Source organism: Aspergillus bombycis (assembly GCF_001792695.1).
Source record: "Aspergillus bombycis strain NRRL26010 chromosome Unknown contig00002, whole genome shotgun sequence".
Taxonomy (NCBI): Eukaryota; Fungi; Ascomycota; class Eurotiomycetes; order Eurotiales; family Aspergillaceae; genus Aspergillus; species Aspergillus bombycis.
The window spans coordinates 61505-84135 of NW_019170004.1; the positions used below are offsets into that span (position 1 = coordinate 61505).

The 22631-nt window shown below is 49.8% G+C and overlaps 6 protein-coding genes across 6 annotated transcripts; 3 read left to right on the forward strand and 3 right to left on the reverse strand.

Annotated features, from left to right (window-relative positions):
• Positions 1-431: 431 nt before the first annotated feature.
• ABOM_000440 (peroxisomal targeting receptor pex5) lies at positions 432-2483 on the reverse strand (the record flags this gene model as incomplete). Its single annotated transcript, XM_022527570.1, has 2 exons — positions 432-2237; positions 2313-2483. The coding sequence occupies 2 exons, from the start codon at positions 2481-2483 to the stop codon at positions 432-434; spliced, it is 1977 nt and encodes a 658-aa protein (XP_022394600.1).
• Positions 2484-2962: 479 nt separating this feature from the next.
• Positions 2963-7392, reverse strand: ABOM_000441 (C6 transcription factor; the record flags this gene model as incomplete). Its single annotated transcript, XM_022527571.1, has 10 exons — positions 2963-3383; positions 3451-3942; positions 3999-4129; positions 4572-4784; positions 4839-5540; positions 5593-6366; positions 6424-6455; positions 6516-6738; positions 6794-7208; positions 7268-7392. The coding sequence occupies 10 exons, from the start codon at positions 7390-7392 to the stop codon at positions 2963-2965; spliced, it is 3528 nt and encodes a 1175-aa protein (XP_022394599.1).
• Positions 7393-9569: 2177 nt separating this feature from the next.
• Positions 9570-12898, forward strand: ABOM_000442 (putative RNA interference and gene silencing protein (Qde2); the record flags this gene model as incomplete). The annotated part of the gene is made up of 5 exons (XM_022527572.1): positions 9570-9585; positions 9644-9859; positions 9939-11069; positions 11121-11362; positions 11423-12898. The coding sequence occupies 5 exons, from the start codon at positions 9570-9572 to the stop codon at positions 12896-12898; spliced, it is 3081 nt and encodes a 1026-aa protein (XP_022394598.1).
• Positions 12899-13418: 520 nt separating this feature from the next.
• ABOM_000443 (uncharacterized protein) lies at positions 13419-17362 on the reverse strand (the record flags this gene model as incomplete). Its single annotated transcript, XM_022527573.1, has 5 exons — positions 13419-14642; positions 14723-15192; positions 16643-16913; positions 16972-17052; positions 17114-17362. 5 exons carry the CDS (start codon positions 17360-17362, stop codon positions 13419-13421), a joined length of 2295 nt encoding a protein of 764 aa, XP_022394597.1.
• Positions 17363-18083: 721 nt separating this feature from the next.
• Positions 18084-18943, forward strand: ABOM_000444 (2-hydroxy-palmitic acid dioxygenase MPO1; the record flags this gene model as incomplete). Its single annotated transcript, XM_022527574.1, has 4 exons — positions 18084-18212; positions 18283-18306; positions 18364-18423; positions 18485-18943. Coding segments are annotated over 4 exons (672 nt in total), but the record flags the coding sequence as incomplete, so codon positions are not given.
• Positions 18944-19923: 980 nt separating this feature from the next.
• Positions 19924-22021, forward strand: ABOM_000445 (F1F0 ATP synthase subunit alpha; the record flags this gene model as incomplete). The annotated part of the gene is made up of 5 exons (XM_022527575.1): positions 19924-19995; positions 20173-20342; positions 20475-20531; positions 20586-20706; positions 20771-22021. 5 exons carry the CDS (start codon positions 19924-19926, stop codon positions 22019-22021), a joined length of 1671 nt encoding a protein of 556 aa, XP_022394595.1.
• Positions 22022-22631: the final 610 nt, after the last annotated feature.

The following is a 22631-nucleotide window of genomic DNA, read 5'->3' on the forward strand; positions in this document are numbered from 1 at the left end:
AATCCGTCGACATGGATGAAAGTTAGCTGCTCCACAGTCACCGACTGGCGGGAAGCGGAGAGCGGCGAGAATGCGGAGGAGCTCCAAAGACAAGCTTCCGAGGCACATTTAATGGCTGCCTGGCTTCTCGGCAAATATCATCAGCCCTACTAACCTACTTGAGAAGTTGTGTTGAACTTCACCCTTCGGTACATCTTGAATATTTCATATCTATCCTAAGGTACATAGAGTCATCTATCTCAGAACCTTTCATAAGGTCTTTCCCATTGTTTTACAAGATCTAAAACCCGAAAGCGCTGCATTTTGACCCATATATGGAGAACCATGGTATCCAACATATCAACAGTGACATAAACCGTATAGACACCGCATTCTAGGTTCAGCCTAGAAAGAAAGGAACACGCAACTCAAAGAAAACGACATGGCATCATTTAAAATTCAAATTCCTTTCGGAAGACATTCACATCCATACCAGCCACGACCATGTCGGCCAAATCCCGACGTCCCATTTGGCTGAACACACGCCGCAGGGTGTCATACAAGTTAGTGCTCTGGTTCTGGCTGATATGAATCATCCGTTCAAGCTGTTCATCGTCGACACCACCATCTCCGCCGATAATCTCACGGGCGCGTTCACGGCCTTCCTGCTCAACAACACGGTGCATGGACAGCGCACCCAACAGATGCTGAGCAGCTTCTGGGTAACAACCGATGTTGATGCATGACACGCCCAGATTATATCTCGCGCGGACAAAGTTGGCATTGATGTTCAGGGCTTGCTCGTAAGCTTCGATGGCCTCCTCGGAACGACCCGAGTTGGCAAGAGTGGCTCCGAGACGGTTCCACAGCAGATGAAGCTGTTCCCGCTGGTTTACAGTTCCCGACTCGGTGGAGGCCAGGGCGGCAGAGAAACAATCCACGGCCTTGTCGTACTCCTCCGCACAGTAGAAAAGAACACCTAAGCCGACCTGCACGTCTGGGTCCATTTGTTCACCCGAAGGCGACAACTGAGCTGCTTGGATAAAGAACTCGGTGACTCGGTCGTGAAGGATCTGGCGATCTGTAAATCCTAGGTCTGCATCTGATGAAAGATCCTTGGGGTTAATGATCTGCGGATACTTGACAGAAAGCCAACGTTCCAGTGTGCGGTAGGCCGTGGAGTCATAGCCTTCATTTGTGTAAGAAACGGCGAGCCCCATAAGCGCATCCAGGTTGTTCGGGTCCACCTTCAGAGCCTGTTCCAGAGCACGGATGGCAGGTAATTCCTTTTCGTTTTGAGCTTGAGCAGATCCCAGCATGGTCCAGGCTTGCACATGTTGAGGATCCTTCTGTACCGCAGCTTCGAAAGCCAATGCAGCCAAAGAGAGGTTACCACCCTCGCGCATAATCTTCACACCTTCTTCAAATGGATTGTTGACATTCTTGAACATGTTTTCTTCTTCAAACATGTAATCACCCAGCTGGGGGTCTCGGAAGCGAGTGTTGAGAGAGTCGAAGTTATCCCACTCTCCCATATCTCCCATGTGTAAGTTGTCAGTAACATTGAATTCGGTATCTTCTTCTGCCAGTTTCCTGCTTGCTGCCGTCTCAGCTTGAACTTTTTGCCATACGTTTTCAAAAGCATCGTAGTCTGCTTCTTTACTAGTGCTGGAGGTGAAGACTGACCTGTCAAGATCGTTCAGTTCCGCCTCAATAGCATCATTAGCCTCATCATCCAGCTTCTGAGTATCTGCGGTCTCCATCTCGGCAAACTGTGCCTCCCAGTTCTCGTCATCCAATTCGACCATTCGTCCCTTGCCCTTATCTTGTGTGGTGGCCTCCATCGGTTGCTGCTGCATCGCCATAGGGTTATAAGCAGAATGCATCATACCCATGCCACCCATGCCCATATAGCCCATGCCCATAGGACGCTGGAAACCCGACATCATCGGCGACGGACCCGAAGTAACCGGGTTGGCAGTCTGAGGCACGCCAGTTCTACTCTGTTGTTGGAACCGGGCAAAGTCCGCCGGTGAAAATCCCGATCCATTATTCAACATGGGTCCTTGAGGGCCGGCAAAGGCAGCCTCCATGCGAGCCTGCTCACCAGGGTCAAACTCGGCCGCCCAGCCCGGAGAACCAGTCCGAGGTGGCGTGGTCTGGAATTGGTCTAACTCGCGTCTCAAGTGTTCCATCGCAAAAGGCTGTGGCGCGGCCCCGGGGATTTGCCCAGGTTGTTGAGCAAACTCGTCCATCATCTGCGTGCATTGTCGGGCTACCGTTAGAATGGGCGGAGAGTTAATGAGACGGTGTAGCGGGCAACTCGTTCATACCTGATCTTGTCCACCCATCATTCCCCTCGATCGCATTCCCTCTTGCATGCCCCCTGGGCCCCTCCCAACGAGCCGATCCCGCTGGAGGGACTTGTCATCTTGTACGTGCTTTGTAAACTGTGTCAACGGGTTTCCCGCCGTAGAACACTCAGCGCCACCGAGGAATGACATCTTCAAAGTATTCTATTGTAACCGTATTTCAATATGACATAAATAGTAGCTAGTTGTCAGATAGATCGTCTAACATTGAATAATGTCCGGGGAAGTTAAACGGGAAATGAGGAGGTGTTATCTCCACGATTCAATCCGTCTCTGATAGTCCCAAGCGTGGGGTTTCGGAGCCGTCCTAAAACCGATCGGAAAGATTGGCGAATGCCGAGGCACCCCGGGAGTCACGTGTGGCCGCGGAGGTTCATGGAGATTAATAATATTTGTCAATTCTGGACCTTGACCGCTCCTTACTACTGAATGGTATGTATCTCACGCTGAAATGCAAAAGATTTGGTATAAGTCTATGTAAATATTGTACAAAGTACAGCCCAGAGTCTCCGCTGTGTATATGATACATAAATCAACCACAGTCCGTCACTATCTGTGAAATCCCTCCCCGCGACAAAACGTCGAAAATAGAAACACCAGATCTTGTTAAATCACTCGGCGTTGGTTTCCAGACGATCCGCTCTTCTATTTGATTGACTGTAGTCAAGTCGTAATTTCCTGCCATATGGTGCCTTCCTGCTGAGAATCTCGAATGCCGCCCGTGCACTCTCGACGTTGATGAACTCAGCGTGAGCAAAGCCTCTGAACATGCCGGTTTGACGGTCCACAGATACCCGAACGTCAATCACATTGACAATATCCCTGAAGAGTTCATTGATATCCCGGTCAGTCATCTCGAATGGCAAGTTACCGAGATATATCGTTCTAGAGATAGGTCTCAGGTTCCGGTGCTGGTCGATATTGTTTTGCGCAAATGCCACAACGACTCGGCGACCCTCGTATACCCGCATGTGCATCGCATCAATTGCACGTCTCGCCGAATCTATGGAGTCGAACTGCACATAACCGAATCTAATCCCCAAAGTTAGGAAAAGCCGTAACTATTTTTTCACGTGCGCCGACGGAAACCCGCACTCACCCTTTACTAATTCCCCTATTATCAAAAGTGATATACACACTCTCCACGATTCCGTACTTCTCCATCTGCTTCCGCAAATCATCCGCCGTCACATCGTAGAAAAGGTTACCGACAAAGATTGTCTCCTTGGGATCGGCTTCCTTGTTCAAAAGCCGGAGGCGTTTCGCGCGTTTAGATTCTTCTTCGGTAGATTGCGGTTGTGCTTCACTCTCTTTTGAAATATGGTCTGCAGTCTCGTTCGCAGGAGTAGAGGTACCTTCCATGTACCCGACAGCGGCTTGTATTAATTGTTCCTCGTTATCGTTTGTGGTTGTTGCATCCTTGCTCGTAAGATTGGGTTGACTTGGTACATGTTGGCTGTTCCATCTGCTCTGCAGCAGAAATTGTGATGTCTGGCGAGGGATAGTAATTCGAGACGGGCTAGATGAAGTAGCCCATGTGGACCGTGGTGTCGAAAAGAGGAGCCGAGAAGCAGCGCGCCGGAAGCAATGCCTAAAGACAAGTATAGGTTAGCGACACTTATTTTGCCTTACTCTTTTGTAACTCACATCTTTGGAGGACAGATAACCAGTAAGCTACAAAAACAAATCTGAGATAGGAATTGCACATATGCCCATTCGAAGGTTTTCCGCGCAAAAACCTCCGGCTTATCGAGACCGATAATATCACGTGATTTGCGCTATCGATTGCCGGGTTTTAGAAACATACTCAGAAAAGTCTCTAGCAACTACTGGAAGATCATTTGCAGTTGTGGCATGGGGAGTATGTCCTCTCGTATAGGTCTTACATTTCGTGAGGCTCTAGATCCTTGTATTTGGAGCGTAGAAGAGCGTAAAAGAAGCTACATAATCCATAACGAATATATACACTGGCGCCGGTGCCCCTCATAATCTACACCAGAAACATTGACATAGAGATATGGAACATCGCGAATAGAAATGGCAACTGATAGAACCACCAGCGTTATATTTTACACTCCAGGACTGACCAAGTCTTCATGACCACATTAACGTAATTTCCCTAGCCTCAAAAAGAAGAAAGGTGAACTCTGAGATAGTATTTCACAGGCTGGCTTAACGTGTGCCCGCATTGTTCGTCGGTGAATTATTGTTATCGTAAACATTGGCATCAGGGTAAAAGACGTTGGAAAAAGAAGGTAACGAGCGCATTTTGTCTGCAGCACTGCCCTGCACCGATGCTAAACCAGCTGAGCCTAACGCATTTTGGGGTGGCGGTTGCGGTTGCTGCTGTTGCTGTTGCTGTGAATCCATTGTTGGCCACCACTGGTTCGAGGCGTCAAGCGCTGCATTCTGAATATAGTTATCCCAGGTGTCCTAGAAATTGGTCAGTGGGGCTTCGAAGTCTTGCATTGAATAGGGCATTCATACCCAATCCAGAGGGAGCTGCATATCTGGCATCTGCCCAAACATAGCACCTAAAGGCGAAGGAGCTCCTGGTATATCTGCTGTCGCTCCAAATCCTCCCTGCGATGGGAGTGGTGTCTCGCCCATTTTTATGGCGCCATCGCCGAAGGCGGGAGGAGCTGGGTTCATGGGACTCATTCCACTACTGAGAAGACCCAATGTCATGGCAGCACTTTGCTTCTCATCCTGAGGCTCGAAGGTAGACGCGGCGGTATTGCTGTCAGAGTAGCCCAGGTTCAGTCTGGCAAGCATCACCCCGATAGCCCCCGACGCTTTCCACGCCTCCAGGGCATCGTCACGAAGTTCGTCCCAGATCTCTTTAGAGCGCTGTATTGCCGCTATCATTTCCTCGCGCCGCTCCCTTCCCCAGGCGTAGGTATCGCCGGACGCGCGGCCCCCTGATTGGAACTGGTGTCCGTGGTAGAGGTCGAGAGACACAATGGTCGCAGCAAGTAGAAAATCTGTAGAGACGAGTGCGGTAAGCCTGTCATGTTTGTTCAAGATGCGCGTCACGGTTTCAGCGTGCAGCATTGATTGGAATCGAAGCAATTCCATGGCAGAATCAATACACGTTCTCCGCGAGTATGTAAATCGAGGATTTTCACGCGCTCGAATGAGGTATCGTCGATGGAGAACACACTGAGCTTTGTGATACACACTCATTATCTAGAAACGGTCAGTAACCCAAACTGCATCTATTTGTCTGAGGCCAACCTACAGCACATCGTGCCATAACTATTTTCGGGGGCTCCAATTGGGACTCTTCTACAGGGCGAACGATAAGATGTTCAGGGACCAAGTCCCTCGCTCGGCGAAGTTCGGCGTCAATCTCCATAACTTGGTCGTAAGAAGGACTTTGTATGGAAGAGGTATGTTCAATAACACGACCAAAGGCATAGGTTAAGCGACCTTTGGCTATTAAGCATGCGACTGGTGTAGGTTCGTTTGGTGGCCGTGAAGGAGGAAGCTCTTTGCAGTTCTCATCAAAGTCATCGTCGTACAAATTCCGTGGAAATTCTGTATCACTATCGGCGGAGCGAATCATGCTGGGTAGGCCCACTTGGAATGAGAACATAAGATCGTACTGCCGCACGATTGTCCATACTCGCCGGCGCATTTCACCTTGGAAAGGTGTGATATTGGGAAACATCTTTGAGTCACGATGGTAACCCATCCTCATAGCCAACCTAGCAATCACGCCCACAAGCACCCAAACGGACACATCTGCATCTTTTGTTTGAATCCAATCTCCATGCAGATGGAATATCAAGGACTCAATCAAGCACGGGTAAGGCTTGGTATAATCAGCCAGCGTTAAACACTGCGCCATCAAATTCCGGAAGGTGCCTGCCATGTCTAGAGTCTTCCCTCGAAACTCCGGTGGTTCATCTCCCTCTCGATGATACGATAGCATGGCAAGTCGCATAATCGCACACAGCATACCAATCCAGACTACACAGGTCTGTGACGGGTCTTCCCAGTGTTTGTTATACTAATGAGCAGTTAGCACCAAACATGGACACATATTATAAATAGAAGCGTTGCTTACTTGGGTCTGAAATGTAGGTCCATGTAGGATATCTAGAGATCTACGTGAGAATCATCCCATGGAGATGGAGAGCAAATAGGTAGCGAACTTACTGGTTGAGGGGTCATAGCTGTTAAAATACCGGGCGACTAAGATATCTGTTGTATATTTGGAGGGAAGCGAAGACATAATCTCCGCACGACTAGTTGTTTTCATAGCACCGAAGAGCAATGTAGACCCTGGCACGTCAGTCGGAAGCTTCGTTGCCTTCAGCTTCTCCGCGTGCTCCTCATACTGTTTCTTGTGCGTAGTAAAGTAATTACGCACTTCGGCAATCTACAGTCAATGTTAATACGGAGAACCCAAGTTGAGCCGGGTGAGAGTAACTTACATCGTTGAGGACAGACGCCCAATGCGCTTCACTAAAATAATATGATTTATTATTGTCGACCTTCATTATCCCAAAAGATTTTGTTACTTGTTCTGTATCGCTCTCCTCGGGGCCACCCGAGGCGTCTTCATCCAGATCCAAATCAATTGTATGTTGGGCAGAACTAATACTGCTGCTGTTGCCAGAGAGTGCTGCCATAGCCGCAGCCGGGCCCGCGGCCTGTGAACCATTGGTCATCAACGACAAAACCAAGCTTTCCAGCCGGTCTATCCTATTCTGCATATCGTCCGGGGAGCTAGGTGAGACTCGCTGCGGGGTGTTCTTCTTACGCGCGCTTGCTTGGGCGTAGGTACATGAGGAAGCATCTCCTCGTTTCACGCAGTTCTCACATGGGTGTGCACGGTTACATTTGAGCCTTGGTCGGACTGTCAGAAGATACTCAAAAAGGCATCAGAGAGCGGGTACAAATCTTACTTCCTATGCCGGCAGGGGCCACAGGAAAGTGGCACCCTGTTTCTCTTTCGGATTACCCTGTACTGTCCTTCAGGCGAAAATGCGCTAGCGTTTGACGAGGTCGTGGATGGCGGGGTTGGAGACATATTGGTGAGCGTTTTCTCAATAAAATAAACGCGACGATAAACTTAGGTCGAAATTGATTGTTTCGAATACGCACCCTCCCTAAGCAGGCTTGCGCAAGACCACAATGTGATAGAGCGAGCTGTGAACAACACTTGGAGTCCCTATTGCTCAGGAGTCCCCCCAGCGCAGAGTGTCACCGAACCACCCAATGACAATCGCACCAGTATAATCCTCCAGTTGAGAGCTCACCCCAATATCTCTTCTTCTAAGAATGATGTAGCTCCAGAGAAGAGGGGCGGATATCCAACGATCGATTAGGTATCGCTAGGATTCCAGCGCAATTGAATCAAACGGTTGTGGGAGGGATCCGAGGTGCACGACGCTTTGCCGATGCCTTCGGCCACGTTTCAGTGGTCGAGTCTTTAGCAACCCAGATCGAAAAGCGATTCAACCGGGAGGCGATTCTGGATGGAACTCGTCGCGGTTTCACCCAGCAAAGAGAGCCCACAGACGTAAATTGCGCAAGATTTTTCGATCTTTAAATATTGGTACAGATGGGGGTTTCTGTGCTCCAATTTGAGATTCGCACAAATCGCGAGCACAACCAGAGAAGGAATGGGTGAGAACGGTCGAGAAGAGGGGCCAATTTATAGGCGACTAGTCAACCTGGCCGCGAAGCTTGTTGGACCAAAGACGTCGGGCGGGCAGGCGATACTTATCAGGATCCTTCGGAGTCAGTGGAATAGTCGCAAGAGGGAGTCTGCACAAGATACCCTGGGTGCCTGGCGAAGGCCTTCGAAATTTTCAAGAGAAAAAAGCGGAAGATATACTAACACAAGAACTCCCTTCCCGTCGATACCTCAAGCTTTTGCTTAGTGAGAATCATATGAAACTAGTTAACTATATGGATGGTAGGCCAGAGTTATCTCCGTTATCACCCTGTCACGCGTTGGGTCTGTTCACTCTTCTGGAACGGCGGGCGGTGATTGGACGATATCTTTATGTAATACCGGTGGGGCGGATACTGGCCGAAAAGGGAAAACAAAGACAGGCCGTCCGCCTCCAGGGAACATTGGCAGCTCCTCCATGTCTATCATTTTCTGCTGTTATTTACCTTTGCTTATTGTATATTGTATACTAGTATTCTGCCCCCGCAAGAAAAGTTCTTGAAAACTGTGTAGGACATTGTACTGCATCTGTCTGGTACGAAGTCAAATCGTATACCATGTTCGCCAGAATCTAGACTTTCGAAGTTGGCTGATCTGCGGCAGGCAATGAACGATCTTATTTGCCGGTGAATGTTTGAATGTGGCTGAGACGGATGAGCTTTGAGTCATCGTGGACGTTAGTTTAAGCCTAGTTCCTTCAGAAATTCACTACAGAGTGCTTTTCCATGGAAGGCTTGCTCAGTTGGGTACAGCTGTCAAGTGGAGCCACTGGTTCAACGGGGAACCGTATGTATGTCCGTATGTATCTATATCCATAGTACAGCTTCATACCGATATAAATACAGCTAGCTTCCAAGCCCTATATAAAATAATCTAATAACCCAGGGAGGCGGCAAGCAACCATTATAGTTCAAAATTACCTTTCTTCTATAATATTGAACAGCTGCGGTAACTCCCACTTAACTACAGTGAAACTTAAATATAGCAAGACACAAACGCCCTTTATAGGGGAAGACAAAGCGTCATTTGCCCAGAGAGGTACTGCTGGCAAATACCCAACCCTTACTGGCGATGTACAGCTCCCTTTGGCGCTTCTGAATGGATCAAGAACAGTAGGTAGCCGTTTGTTCCATTCCAAAATGACCACCCAATAATCATTCCCAAGTACTCCTCTACAAGGATACCTTACTAGTACTGTCCCCTCCTCCCTAGAGGTTACTTCATTCTCATTGGAACGCCACCTGCATCCACGAATGGGCGGCCATAATACTACCTAGTAGTACCATCCTTGCAAAGTGGTAACAGCCTTCGTAGTGAATGGACAACCTGTTGTCACATTATGGACAAGGCGCTTCGATGGTGGGGCATAAGACGGACTAAACCCCCCCCCCTCCCTCAAGAGCGCTCATCCATCAACTTTACTCCCTAATTTTACTTGCTCCAACCGCTAGCAGCTACCTTATTTCCTTTTTTACTTGGATGACTCCCGTCCGTTTCTGAGCACCTCCCCTTGTCGACGTCAAGTGATGATGTCCTCCCAAAGAGGTGATACCCAACGGGGCCGCGGCAGAGGCGGCAACCGTAATAGAGGACAAGGCGACAGAGGTGCCGGCCGTGGCGGTCGCGGAGGTGGTCGTGGATCCACCACGGAGCTGCCCATCCGTCAGGGTCCGCCTGGGGGAGATTTTAGAGGTCGTGGTCGTGGAGGAGACCGAGGACATGGTGGTGATCGAGGACGTGCAGATCGAGGACGCGGGAGAGGGGATAGAGGACGAGGTTCGTTTAGAGGGAGTCGTGACCAAGGCCCCAGAATATATACGTTAGTACCTGCCCAAGAATTCACCCTCGTCACTTTAGAATAAGCATACTAACGGTGGATCTTCTTTTTAGAAGTCCAGGAGGGCAGGTTCCTCCCCCAAGTCCCCTGGTTCTGAAGACTGAGGATGCCTTGGCCGCAGCACTAGCAGCGAAGCAAACCAAGCCAACTGAGTACCCCCAGAGACCCGGTTATGGTACTCGAGGTCAGCCAGTAACGCTGTATGCCAATTATCTTGACTTAAAGTCGGCTGGCGCGCAACTATTCCGTTACCATATTGAGATCTCACCTGATTCAGCGACCAAGAAGGCTCCAACGGGCAAGAAAGCCCGGCAGATCATTAAACTCCTGATAGAACAAAATTTCTCCAAGTCGGGTAAGAATATTGTTACAGATTACAAGTCTACTTTGATCACCAACCTCAAGATACTCGATGATGAGGAGATACATCAGTACGATGTTCGTTATCGCGGCGAGTACGATGACGAGGATCCCGAGAATGCAAAAGTCTACCGAGCTACGTGCCAGTTCACAGGAAGACTCAGCCCTGCTGAACTTCTAGCTTACTTAACATCGACGAATCCCGATGACCAGTTTGGCTCTAAGGCGGAAGTGCTTCAAGCGATGAACATCATCCTTGGAAACCACCCGAAAATACAGGATTGGATTGCTTCCGTTGGCGCGAACAAGCACTATGCCATTCGTGGAGACTTATGCGAGAAATGGGACCTCGGTGCTGGGCTTGAAGCCCTTCGGGGATTTTTCATCAGTGTTCGTGCAGCTACTGCTCGCCTCTTACTTAACGTCCAAGTCAAGTACATCGCCTGTTACCAGGGAGGACCACTGGGCTATGTGATAAAAGAGTACCAACGTGGATACCGTGATGTCAACAACCTCAGGCGATTTTTGGTGAAGCTGAGAGTCAGAGTGACACATATTCAAAGGAAGAATAAACGGGGGGAGATCGTTCCAAGAATGAAAACGATCGCTGGTCTGGCGACTACCAAGGATGGTGCGTCGCAGGCAAACCCCCCAAAAGTACCCAGACACGGTGCGGGACCCCAGGAAGTAGAGTTCTACGTAGAAGCTCATGGCCAGCAGCCATCCCAGAGCGCAGCTGGCGGTGCCAAAGGCAAGAAGGGCAAGAAACCAGCGAAGGCAGGCCCTGCACAGGCCGGCGGGTACATCAGCGTGGCCGATTTCTTTCGTCAGAGTAGGTTGCTCCTTGTTGATATACCAAGAGTATGGGATTAACAGACTACAGATTACGGTACGAATACAGATCCTAACATGCCTGTCGTAAATGTCGGAACAACGGAGAATCCAAGCTACTTGCCCGTCGAAGTCTGTGAGGTTGAGCCGGGTCAGCCTGCAAAAGCAAAGCTCTCCCCAAACCAGACTAGAAATATGCTGAACTTTGCCGTCCGCGCTCCCCCGCATAACGCTACATCTATCGTCACGACAGGTACTCGACTGCTTGGGCTCTCTCCACAGAGTCCTACTCTTGTAAGTGCTTCGAGTGATACTTAGCCTACCGCCTGTACGGCCACTAATTGATCTGAATAGGAGAACTTTGGCATACAGCCAAACTGTAACCTCATTACTGTCCCAGGTCGGGTGCTACCAGTGCCGAATGTCTACTACAAGGATGGGTCAAGGCAGTCGCAAAAATCAGTGACAGTGAAGCCGCAGTTTGGCAGCTGGAACATGAGATCGATCAGGTTTTCGACGTCGACCAACCTCCCAGTCTGGACTTGGCTCGTGATAAACGCCGAGGGGCCCAAGCCACCCTTCGCTCGCCCGGAAGACTTCACCAATGTCCTGAGAGGATTCACAGACAAGCTGAACGAGATGGGCGTTGCAGCACAGCGAGCCTTCGAAGGTGAGACCATAACTGTTAACAAAGCCAATTGTGAGGCCGAAATCACGGCAGCAGTTGAGCGACTCGTAAAAAAGAAACCCTCCTTGATCCTCTCGGTCCTGCCGTTCAGCGATGCGGATTATTACAACTGCATCAAAAGGGCATGCGACTTGACACACGGCGTGCGGAACATCAACGTCCTGGCTGAAAAATTCCGAGAGGAAAACCCCCAATACTTCGCGAACGTCGGACTAAAGGTCAACCTGAAACTAGGCGGTGCCAACCAAGTCCTGGATTCAAAAGAACTAGGCCTCATCGGACAAGGCAAAACAATGCTTGTCGGCATGGACGTCACCCACCCATCCCCCGGATCATCCGCGGACGCCCCCAGCGTCGCAGGCATGGTCGCCTCCGTCGACGCAACACTAAGCCAATGGCCTGCAGAAATCAGAGTACAGAGGTCGCGCGAGGAAATGATCCAAGACCTAGGCGACATGCTGAAAGCCCACCTCAGGCGCTGGGCCCGCTCATACAAGAACGCCTACCCAGAGAACATCATCGTGTACAGAGACGGCGTATCAGAAGGGCAGTACGAACTAGTCGTCCAAAAGGAGCTCCCGCTCCTCAAGAGCGCCTGCAAAGAGACTTACCCAGCCAGCGCAACAAAACAAGGCCTCCCGCACATCTCCATTTCCATCGTCGGCAAACGCCACAACACTCGCTTCTACCCAACCCAGGAAGGAGACGCAGACCGCTCGGGCAACCCAAGCAACGGCACCGTCGTCGACCGCGGCGTCACCGAGGCCCGCAACTGGGACTTCTATCTCCAGGCTCACACGGCGCTGAAGGGCACCGCTCGTCCCGCCCACTACTTCACGGTCTGGGATGAAATCTTCTGTCGACAGCGACCTAGTCCCCCGTATCAGAACTCCGCGGATATCCTAGAGGCTCTAACGCATCATATGTGCTATCTCTTCGGTAGAGCTACCAAGGCTGTCAGCATCTGTCCACCGGCGTACTATGCGGATCTGGTCTGTACTCGGGCGCGTTGCTACCTCAGTAGTACCTTTGACCCTTCTCCGGCTGGAAGCGTGGCTACGGGTAGTGGGCCGGGCCATAAAGTTGGAAACGCGGATGTGCGAATCCATCCTAATGTCCAGGACACCATGTTCTACATATAGTCCGGTGTGATTGGGTACATAAATTGCAAAATAATGACCATCTACTATCGTGAGAGGTTGGAATGATGAGATCGCATTGGAAGCGATGTTAGAGCCACTTGACCAGGATATCTTGGTTTCCGACTTACATCCATATGACATGTTATTCTTTCGTTGAACATATGAGCATGTAATCAGATTGATAGCGTTAACATCTCATTATCGAATCTATTCTTTATGAATCGTACACAATCCAGATGGCCATACTGGGTAACATATCAAGCAAGCTAAATGGAACACAACAGACAAGGTGGTAAGAAAGTAGGTAAGAAAGATACAAGAAATGAATACAAGTATTGTTCAAACAAAATAGACAATTTAGAAGTAAAAAAGTCTTCCATGGGTCCAAGTCGCATTGGGCAAGGTTATCACCATGATGACGGCTCGAAGTGCTGCTCGGTGGGATTATTCGGTACTGTCGTCAAAGGGTTCGGGGTTCGGGGTGCACGGTACTGAGGACCAGTTTTTCTTATCAATCGCTTCACTCATCATCACCAAGGCTCCAGCTTCTCTCGTTGACACTTCGCAATTGGCGGCGCTGTGGAGGAGGACGGACGGTCTTGCTCGGCTGAGGAGATTGATCATAGGATTCCCATGACGGCTCCAACATTTTGACGGCCCGCTGTCGGTCCGCCGCGATGGGCTTCTTGTTCTCGTCGGCCTTGCTTTTCGCTGGCGATTCATCTGTGATGGTCCAGTGAGTCTCGAGGTCCTTATTGCGGGATGGGCCTTTCTGGGCTACGGACAGGGGCAGCTTATCCTTGGATGACGGCTTGCTCTCGGCGGGCTCGTCTTCATCGGCGAATAGATGGTTCTTGTAAAGGCTGAGGCCCTTGTTCTGGAACGAACTGATAATCCGGCCTGAACTCTCATCGTCGATGTCATCTGTCAACTGGAAGTGGGTTTCCGCATCGCGGCGGTGTTGGACACGAGGCTTGGCTGGGGGTGTCTCTGGCTCCTCGTCGCTGATACCGAAACTACGAAGCTCTTGGCCCCGGAGCTGGCGTTTAGGCTTCTCGGGAGTCACAAAGTCTTCAAATTTCCACTGAGGTCCCTTGCCCTGGCTCGACACTGGACGTGAGACCTTCGGTTTAATCTCACGGTTACTATTGTCCGCGCCCAGCTCAAAATGATCGAAGCGCTTGGGGTGAGCCCTGTAAGCGATCTGCTGGGGCTTGTCTTGGGCAGCGACGGTCTCATCATCATCAAAGATGCGCGAAGCCCGGTAGTTCTTACCTGCACCGACCTTAGGAGCGACCGGCGTGGCCCTGGCGGAGGATGGTTCAGGAATTTCGATATCATCGTGATTTCCAAAGAGCTCACCCAGATCGCGCTGCGGGGGCTTAGCAGATGCCGGAGCACGGGGGGCGCGCACTGGTTCCGCTCGGTCTTTGCCGGGGGAGAGAAGTTCCTCCAGAGACTCTGCCGCGTAAGGGTCCTTAATGCGTCTCTTAGGAGAGACAACTTTGTCATATACGCCGCCATTATCTTCGGGCTTGTTCGCGGGCACGGGCGCTGGGACATCATCCACCGGAGCGGAGGAAGCGGCGGTCTTGATCAATCTAACCTGATCTTTTGCATCGCGAATGGGCCAACCGCGACTGCGGGAGCCGATCACTTCGACCTGTTTCAAAAGCGACGCTTGATCCCAGTAGACCTTGACCTGCTGGATTTGGTTCTGGGAGTTGAAACGAACGATATGAACCTGGCAGTAACACAATCAACCAATTAGATGACAAATCTTCAGATTATCAAATTGCGACAGAGTAACAATGGGAGGCACACCGTGGGGAAAGTCGCAATGCGATCGGACAGGAAGTTATCGTCCAGCGCGGGGAGATACGGTCCGCCGCCAGAGACAAATTCCACAGTGGTGTCTACATCCAGAGACAGAGAGTTCAAGCCTTCGACCGTATCAATCACCTGCTGGGACTTTCTTTTGAGGATATGATCCTGTCTGGCGAGATGCTTGACCACGGCCTCGGCGCCATCAACCCTGGTGGTTGTGGTGATATAGATCAGCGCAACATCGGAAGCCAGGGAAGCAGACCTGGGGTCAGAAAGGAATTTCTGGTACACGTCTTGGAGAGACATGGTTGATATTATTTGAATTGAGAAGGCCAAACGAGCGTCAATGATAAGGTAACCAGCAAAAATGAGGAGAATCGGGGGAAGGATCCAATTGGAGAAAGAATGGTGGTTCCTGGGGGGTCGGTCTGTCGCAAAGGAAGGGGATCGCGAACCACACTTGCTGCCTGTGGCTCACAACAACGACGAGTTTAGCTGCTCCGAGGAATGGAAACAAAGAATTACTGGAATGACCGGGGACTTTGATTAATTTCGGAGTGTAAGTTGGAGTGGTGGAAATAAGTGGATTTTATTTCAGGAGGCCTGTGGTGGCTTTTTCCATTATTTACCAAGTGGTTAGTTATTATTAGATCTTCGATGTATGTACGTATTCCTTATCATTCACGGGTTCTTTTCCCTTCGTAATGCAACCACTCAATACAGTCGAGGCTTTGGATTTACATGACCACTTCTCCGCTTCCCCAATGGTATTTACTCTTCCTGCGAGTGGAGGATGTGGCCCATCCTCGAAGTCCAGTTTAGACAGGACTATCATAATAAACAAGCTCGGGGGATTTCAACGCACGGAAGACGCACCAGTGTTTCACCATCCTCCAATCGGGTTTAGTGGAAACCCTCGGCGGTGTCTCTCTGGCAACTCAATGATACTACGAGTAGTAGTACATCCATACGGAAACGTAAACCTCAGCATTAAGAGTATATACATGGTGAAACACAGATGTACTAGTAATTTACCTCGGACTGTAGATGCCAGAAAAGACCATATTATATAGCTTACATCCAAGACATCTCTAGTAGCTGAAACTTGGTTCATGACCATTTGTAGGTACTCCGTCGCTCAAACGACTTGGGTACATATATATTCTTCCTCAGGTCTGAAAGAATCCATGGCACATAGACTCCATCAAGTAACAAACCCATGTTATGGTTGCCTCTACTACCAAACGCCATCTGAATATTCAACTGTTGATATTGCTCATGTACTATTGATCCAGACGTAACAAATCTAGTCAACTAAAGCGAGAGTCCACGAATGCATACATGTCGACGTCGGACGAACAGATGCCGTGCTAACTCTCCTCACCATAGCCAATATAAAACACTTGGCCGAACCTTTTCGAGCCTCGTATGGAGTGATGGTTACTTGTTGATAGGAGATGCCTTGGGGGCAGTAAAGTACACTTCACATAAATCTGTCTTCTTGCTTTTCCATATACTTACATGTTACTGACGCCTCGCATGCTTTGTCCGAGACTGGCATCCACCTCCCATGACAGCATATCTACGGAGGTCCGTGATGTCCTCGTACTCTATTTCAGCTCACCAGACAGGCTGCACCGCCTGCTTTTTGTGTCTGCTGACCAGCAGCGCTCTTCATCGTCGAGGGACGTGAGAATGTCTTCTCATCTGAGAACGAACATATAACAAGCTGGAGGCACTGGCTGGGTGTCTTTTGATCAAGCAATGATTGTACCCCCTCGGGACACTTGCTCCTTTCCCACAATCCCCCTGTATGATGGTATAAAAAGCAACAGAATCTTCTCAAGCGCTTGCTGGCGGTAGTATTGGTATAATCATTAGATGCGATAAAGGTATCTTCTCGTCGAAATTCTTTACAGTGGGCTACAATAGGCAAATGCGCATCAGTGATATCCTCTGAAAATGAAATTGGACGAAAAAAAATAAATAAAAAAAATTGAGGGTTAAAAGCCACATACCCTAAGTAGTCTTCTTTAATGGTTCCAATAGCATTGATTGCGGCGACATCTGGCTTGACACCAAGGATCTTGAGCCGTAGACTTGTCCCTTTCTCAATGACCTGGTCCGCGTGATCTGTGTATTGAGGAGGCACTGTGTTTGGTTCCCACTTGATGTCGGAAGGAATGTTCTTGCCAAACGGTTAGTCTCAGTATATAAGGTTTCCAGACCCTATCTGACAAACTCACTTTGCGCGCAATGAAGACTGACAACGGACCCGCTAATGTGAAGATTCCGGTGGGCTTAACAGACGTAACGATGGCATCGACCTACGAGCGCACTGTTAGAATTGGGAGCAAGAATTGGATGCTTGCGCTCTTCATGACATACGGTCTCTCCACGGAACGGCTTCCAGATAATAGCTCGGTATTTAATTGTGTACTCGGCTTGCCCACTGCTAGGTAGAACCCGACCTTCCCCAATATCTACCATGTCCATCACACAAATCACGAAGTGATCTCCCGTACAACGTCCTTCTTCCTCCTCATTCAGCCGGTTTATCAGGTACTCTCGCACATTAGGCCCAAAATAGGACGGGTGCAACGTGATGACCTTGGTCTCTTCCTTGAGGAAAAACATGTCGCAGAATCCGAACCAACGTGAGAAGCGAAGAAAAGAAAGAACTAGCAATCAAATCAAGTATCAAGTCAACAAGTTTGTCCCAATGTGTTCGACTCCGATATTTGGCGGGTGTTGGTAAGAAATCGCTAGAAGAATCTGAAGTAGGAAGACGAAGGAAAAACCGTAGCGAGCGCGACAGCAATTCAGTTATGACGCTGGCAAAGCTTGCGATCGAAGGTCAATGACAGAATATCAGCAGCTCATGACAACAATAGCAATGGAAACCTTGCCCCCGACCGAGATAGTCGACGAAAGAGTGCGAGCCTAACGTGTAGAAAAGGCTGAAAGAATAAAGACAACAAAATCTACCTTCAGAGGAAGGCGGGCGTGAGCGCTGATTGTGAAGAATCTCCAGTCAAGCAATCATGACATTGAGCCCGTGGGCGACTCGAGCAGCAGCTGCGTGCAGTCACCTGATCCGGCAGGTCCTCATAACATCAAAAATACATCAATACCATACACCGGGGCATAACTGCCACAGACCCTGCTGCATAAAGCGACAATGGCATGACAATACATTGTAACGGTCCCCGTATCCTCGGCATTCGACTTGCCAGCACATGACGTCTGTCTAGGATTACTTTAGGAGACTTACTACGAGTACTAACGGAGTAGCGCATTGGAAAATGTCTGATTCTCCACCTCTTGGCTGGCCTGATCAGGCATAATCCTTATCCAGTCTAACTGGCAGAAAAAGGGTCTCCTATATGGTTACCTTCAAGCATCGACAATTTCCCTTCGTGGAGACGACACACCATCGGGTCTGATTACCAATATGGCTCTGAACCTGGAAAAGCAGCTCCTTTTCGTGAGTGCTCTTATCTGCACATGATGCATTATTATATACTTGATGATTGGACCACAGCTTATGTTTTTAGTATGGTGCCTACCATAACAACCCAGTACTTTGCCCTCTGTTTCTACCTCATATGCGACTCTGATCGCTCATCGTTTTCCAGGTAAACGTCGCAATTCATGTTACATGTGTGCCGATACTTCTGTTTACCGGAATTGCCCTGGTATGCTTCCTTCCCCTTACTTCCGGCAAAACCTGGTGCTTACCATACGTGATGGATCCAGGCATCGAATTCCCCGGCCCTCTTCAACCTTCCTGATGTCCTTCGTTTCGAGCACCTGCCCCTCAACCTCGGTACTATTGGAGCGTTAATCTATTCAACATTCTATATTCTACTGGAGCCGGTTGCTGGGGCCCTGATCGCACCGATTATCATTGGTGGCGCGGCGTTCGCAAACCATCTCCTGACCACCTATGGCACGGATATGAACTACTGGTTTGGTGGAATTCATGTTGCGTCCTGGTTGCTCCAGTTTGTCGGCCACGGTGCATTCGAACGTAGGGCACCGGCTTTGCTGGACAACTTGATCCAGGCTCTCCTTCTTGCTCCGCTTTTCGTTTGGATAGAAATCCTCTTTTTCTTCGGCTACCGCCCAGAACTGAAAGCGAGATACGACCAGAGTGTTCAGAAGGAGATTGCTGCCTTCAAGGAGAAGAAGAACAAGGGCGGCAAAATAAACTAGCCACGCTCTATGCCGAGAGAACTACAGGGCTTACTCTAATAAGTAGTTGGGTAATAATAGCTGTCTTCGAGATGGCATCGATATTAACTGAAACTGATTGCAGCTGGTCGCTGCGGTGGGATACCTGGAATTATTGCAGATGACTAGAGATTGATTGCCTTATAGGGCAGACTGTCTAATATTGTTACTTTGGGATAAAACGCAGCGAAACGTCTGCCAAATGTAGCGGTTACGTTGGTTCGGGTTACAGGTGCAGACGTTTGTACGAGCAGCTCCGAGCCGGTGAATGTTTTGAAGCGGTGTAACAGATTGTTTGGGAAATGGAGAGGAAAGGAAAATTACTGGTTTAAACAAGGACCTGAAAGGCCCGCGAAAATTGGATCCTCCAGATATCAGAGAGATCCAACAATTTCCTAGAATAGTAGTTAATGGCGGATCCATATGTTTGTTGGCAGGGTCGTTGTGCAGACGGTTGCTGTGACGAAAATGAGCGGGAATGAGTAAGCTGGACTCAGTTATCCGCAGATCCGAGAAAAATACCAGCGAAAATTGAGATGGCCAGGTGGCCCGCAGGGAAACCATCGGGTACCCGGAAAACCCAAAATCATTTACCAACGCCAACAACATGGGGGGAAAGATATGAGAATGGGAGACCTAAATATTTAGATCCTCAGAGTTACATAAAAGCCAAAACAATAATTTTATATCGAATCGTTTCGAGTCTACGGGCGTAAGATCGATACGTCAAAGTAGCGATGTTTTCTTGGGGCGGGTGGGTGTCCCGTGAACGCACTAGGGCGGCTTCGGAGGTTGCTGAGGCTCGGCAAACTGGGTTTAGTGGCAGTCCTGAGAATCCTCCCAACCCCGACGACAAAGCTCTCCTTCCATCCATCCACAATCCTCTCTCCTCTTCCACCTCCCCCCAATTACATCTCTCTTTCAGAGAAACCACTCTCCCACTCCTCTGAACCCCAGTCACAATGTTCAGAAACGCTTTGCGGCAGTCCAGCCGCACCGTTGCGGCTGCCACTGCTACTGGCAGGATCGCTTCGGTGAGTCCTATCCCTACCTGCATCGACGACATCGCTTCAATTTCGCCTATGCCATCTCGAAAGTCATCTCAAAGTGGCTGTCAAGCACATGGCTTTGGATCGCACTATATTTTATTCAGTTTTAACGCGTTGTGGTCGACGTGTTTCGACGTTAACAAATTTTGCTTCTCCCTTTAGGTCCGCGCGGCTGCTCCCGGCCCCATCTCTGGTGCTGCTAAGCAGGTCCGTTCCTACGCCGCTGAGGCCAAGGCTTCTCCCACCGAGGTCTCTTCCATCCTTGAGCAGAGAATCCGCGGTGTTCAGGAGGAGGCTGGTCTTGCCGAGACTGGACGTGTCCTTTCCGTCGGGTATGTGATCAATTCGTCTCAATTGAAAATTCTGGATTCAGCAACAACACCATCGAAAGTCATCAAAAACCTCAATATAATCAACAGCACGAATATCTAGAATATCCTTGACTGATTCGATGTACCCAACAGTGACGGTATCGCTCGTGTCCACGGCATGACCAATGTCCAGGCTGAGGAGCTGGTCGAGTAAGTAGCTTTTGATATCTAGGTTTGTACTTGAAATTGACTAATGATGATCAGGTTCGCCTCTGGCGTTAAGGGCATGTGCATGAACCTGGAAGCCGGCCAGGTCGGTGTTGTGCTTTTCGGTTCTGACCGTCTCGTCAAGGAGGGTGAGACTGTCAAGCGTACTGGAGAGATTGTGAGTAGTAGTCTTTTGATACCAAACGGTGAGAAGTGGAAAAAATACTCATAGTACTCACCAGGTTGATGTCCCCGTCGGCCCTGAGCTTCTCGGCCGTGTCGTCGACGCTCTGGGTAACCCCATTGACGGCAAGGGCCCCCTTAACACCAAGGCCAAGAGCCGTGCTCAGCTCAAGGCCCCTGGTATTCTGCCCCGTCGTTCCGTCAACGAGCCCGTCCAGACTGGTATGAAGTGTGTCGACTCCATGGTTCCTATCGGCCGTGGTCAGCGTGAGTTGATCATTGGTGACCGTCAGACCGGTAAGACCGCTGTCGCCCTTGATACCATGCTGAACCAGAAGCGTTGGAACAGCTCTTCCGACGAGAGCAAGAAGCTCTACTGTATCTACGTTGCTGTCGGTCAGAAGCGTTCCACCGTTGCTCAGCTCGTCAAGACCCTTGAGGAGAACGACGCCATGAAGTACTCCATTGTTGTTGCTGCTACTGCGTCCGAGGCTGCTCCTCTGCAGTACCTTGCTCCCTTCACTGGCTGTGCCATGGGTGAGTGGTTCCGTGACAACGGCCGCCACGCCGTCATCATCTACGATGACCTTTCCAAGCAGGCTGTCGCCTACCGTCAGATGTCCCTGCTCCTCCGTCGTCCCCCCGGTCGTGAGGCCTACCCCGGTGACGTTTTCTACCTGCACTCCCGTCTCCTTGAGCGTGCCGCCAAGATGAACGAGAAGCACGGTAACGGTTCCCTTACCGCTTTGCCCGTCATTGAGACCCAGGGTGGTGATGTGTCTGCCTATATCCCTACCAATGTCATTTCCATTACCGATGGCCAGATCTTCCTGGAGTCCGAACTTTTCTACAAGGGTATCCGTCCCGCCATTAACGTCGGTCTTTCCGTCTCTCGTGTCGGCTCTGCTGCCCAGGTCAAGGCCATGAAGCAGGTTGCCGGTTCCCTGAAGCTGTTCTTGGCTCAGTACCGTGAGGTTGCTGCCTTCGCTCAGTTCGGTTCCGATCTTGATGCCGCTACCAAGCAGACCCTCAGCCGTGGTGAGCGTCTCACTGAGCTTCTCAAGCAGAAGCAGTACTCCCCTATGTCCGTCTCCGACATGGTTCCTTTGATCTTCGCTGGTGTCAACGGTCACCTCGACAACATCCCCGTCGCCAAGATCCTGCAGTGGGAGTCTGACTTCCTTGCTCACCTCAAGAGCAACAACCCTGAGGTCCAGGAGGCCATCGAGAAGGAGGGCCAGGTCAGCAAGGAGACCGAGGCCTCCCTCAAGGAGATCATCCAGAGCTTCAACAAGTCTTTCAACGCATAGGTGAGCAAAAGGCAACTGGGTGATTAGCCAACCGTGTATTGTTTTTTTCCTGACTCTATGTGTATAGACAAGATTAGCTTGTACAATTTGAGACCACAATTTTCTTTTCTTTCCACCGAAGCCTCGGATTGGTTGAGAAACAATGAGGGTGTATTATGGGAGTCCTTCATGTGTAACAGCCTGACCTATAACTAGCTACGAGGGGGGACAGAATAGTTGTGGGGGTAAAAAACTCAAAGCTACGAATTAATATCCTGTACGTTTAGATCCTTTCGCGCACTCGGGGAATGAGATACGAAAGATCGATTGTATGCGTCTCATACCCGTTGGCGCATCATCCTTATTCTCTTTCAATCCATGTCCCCATCCTCCATGTATGCAGCCTGAATATGATTTCCTTTGTTTGTCCACTGTCTGGTGAAATTGTTAGCATGTAGAGTTCTCTGCGTGAGAGATCAGGAAATGGTTCAAGCCTAGACGTATACTGAAGTGGCACCTTAGTATGGTCTCTTCCTCTCAGTCTAGCCTAGGTACCTCTTCTATAGGTAATGCTGCCTAATGTTTTCTCCCTACTTAGATCTTGCCTTGCTAACCTGTACTGGGATATACT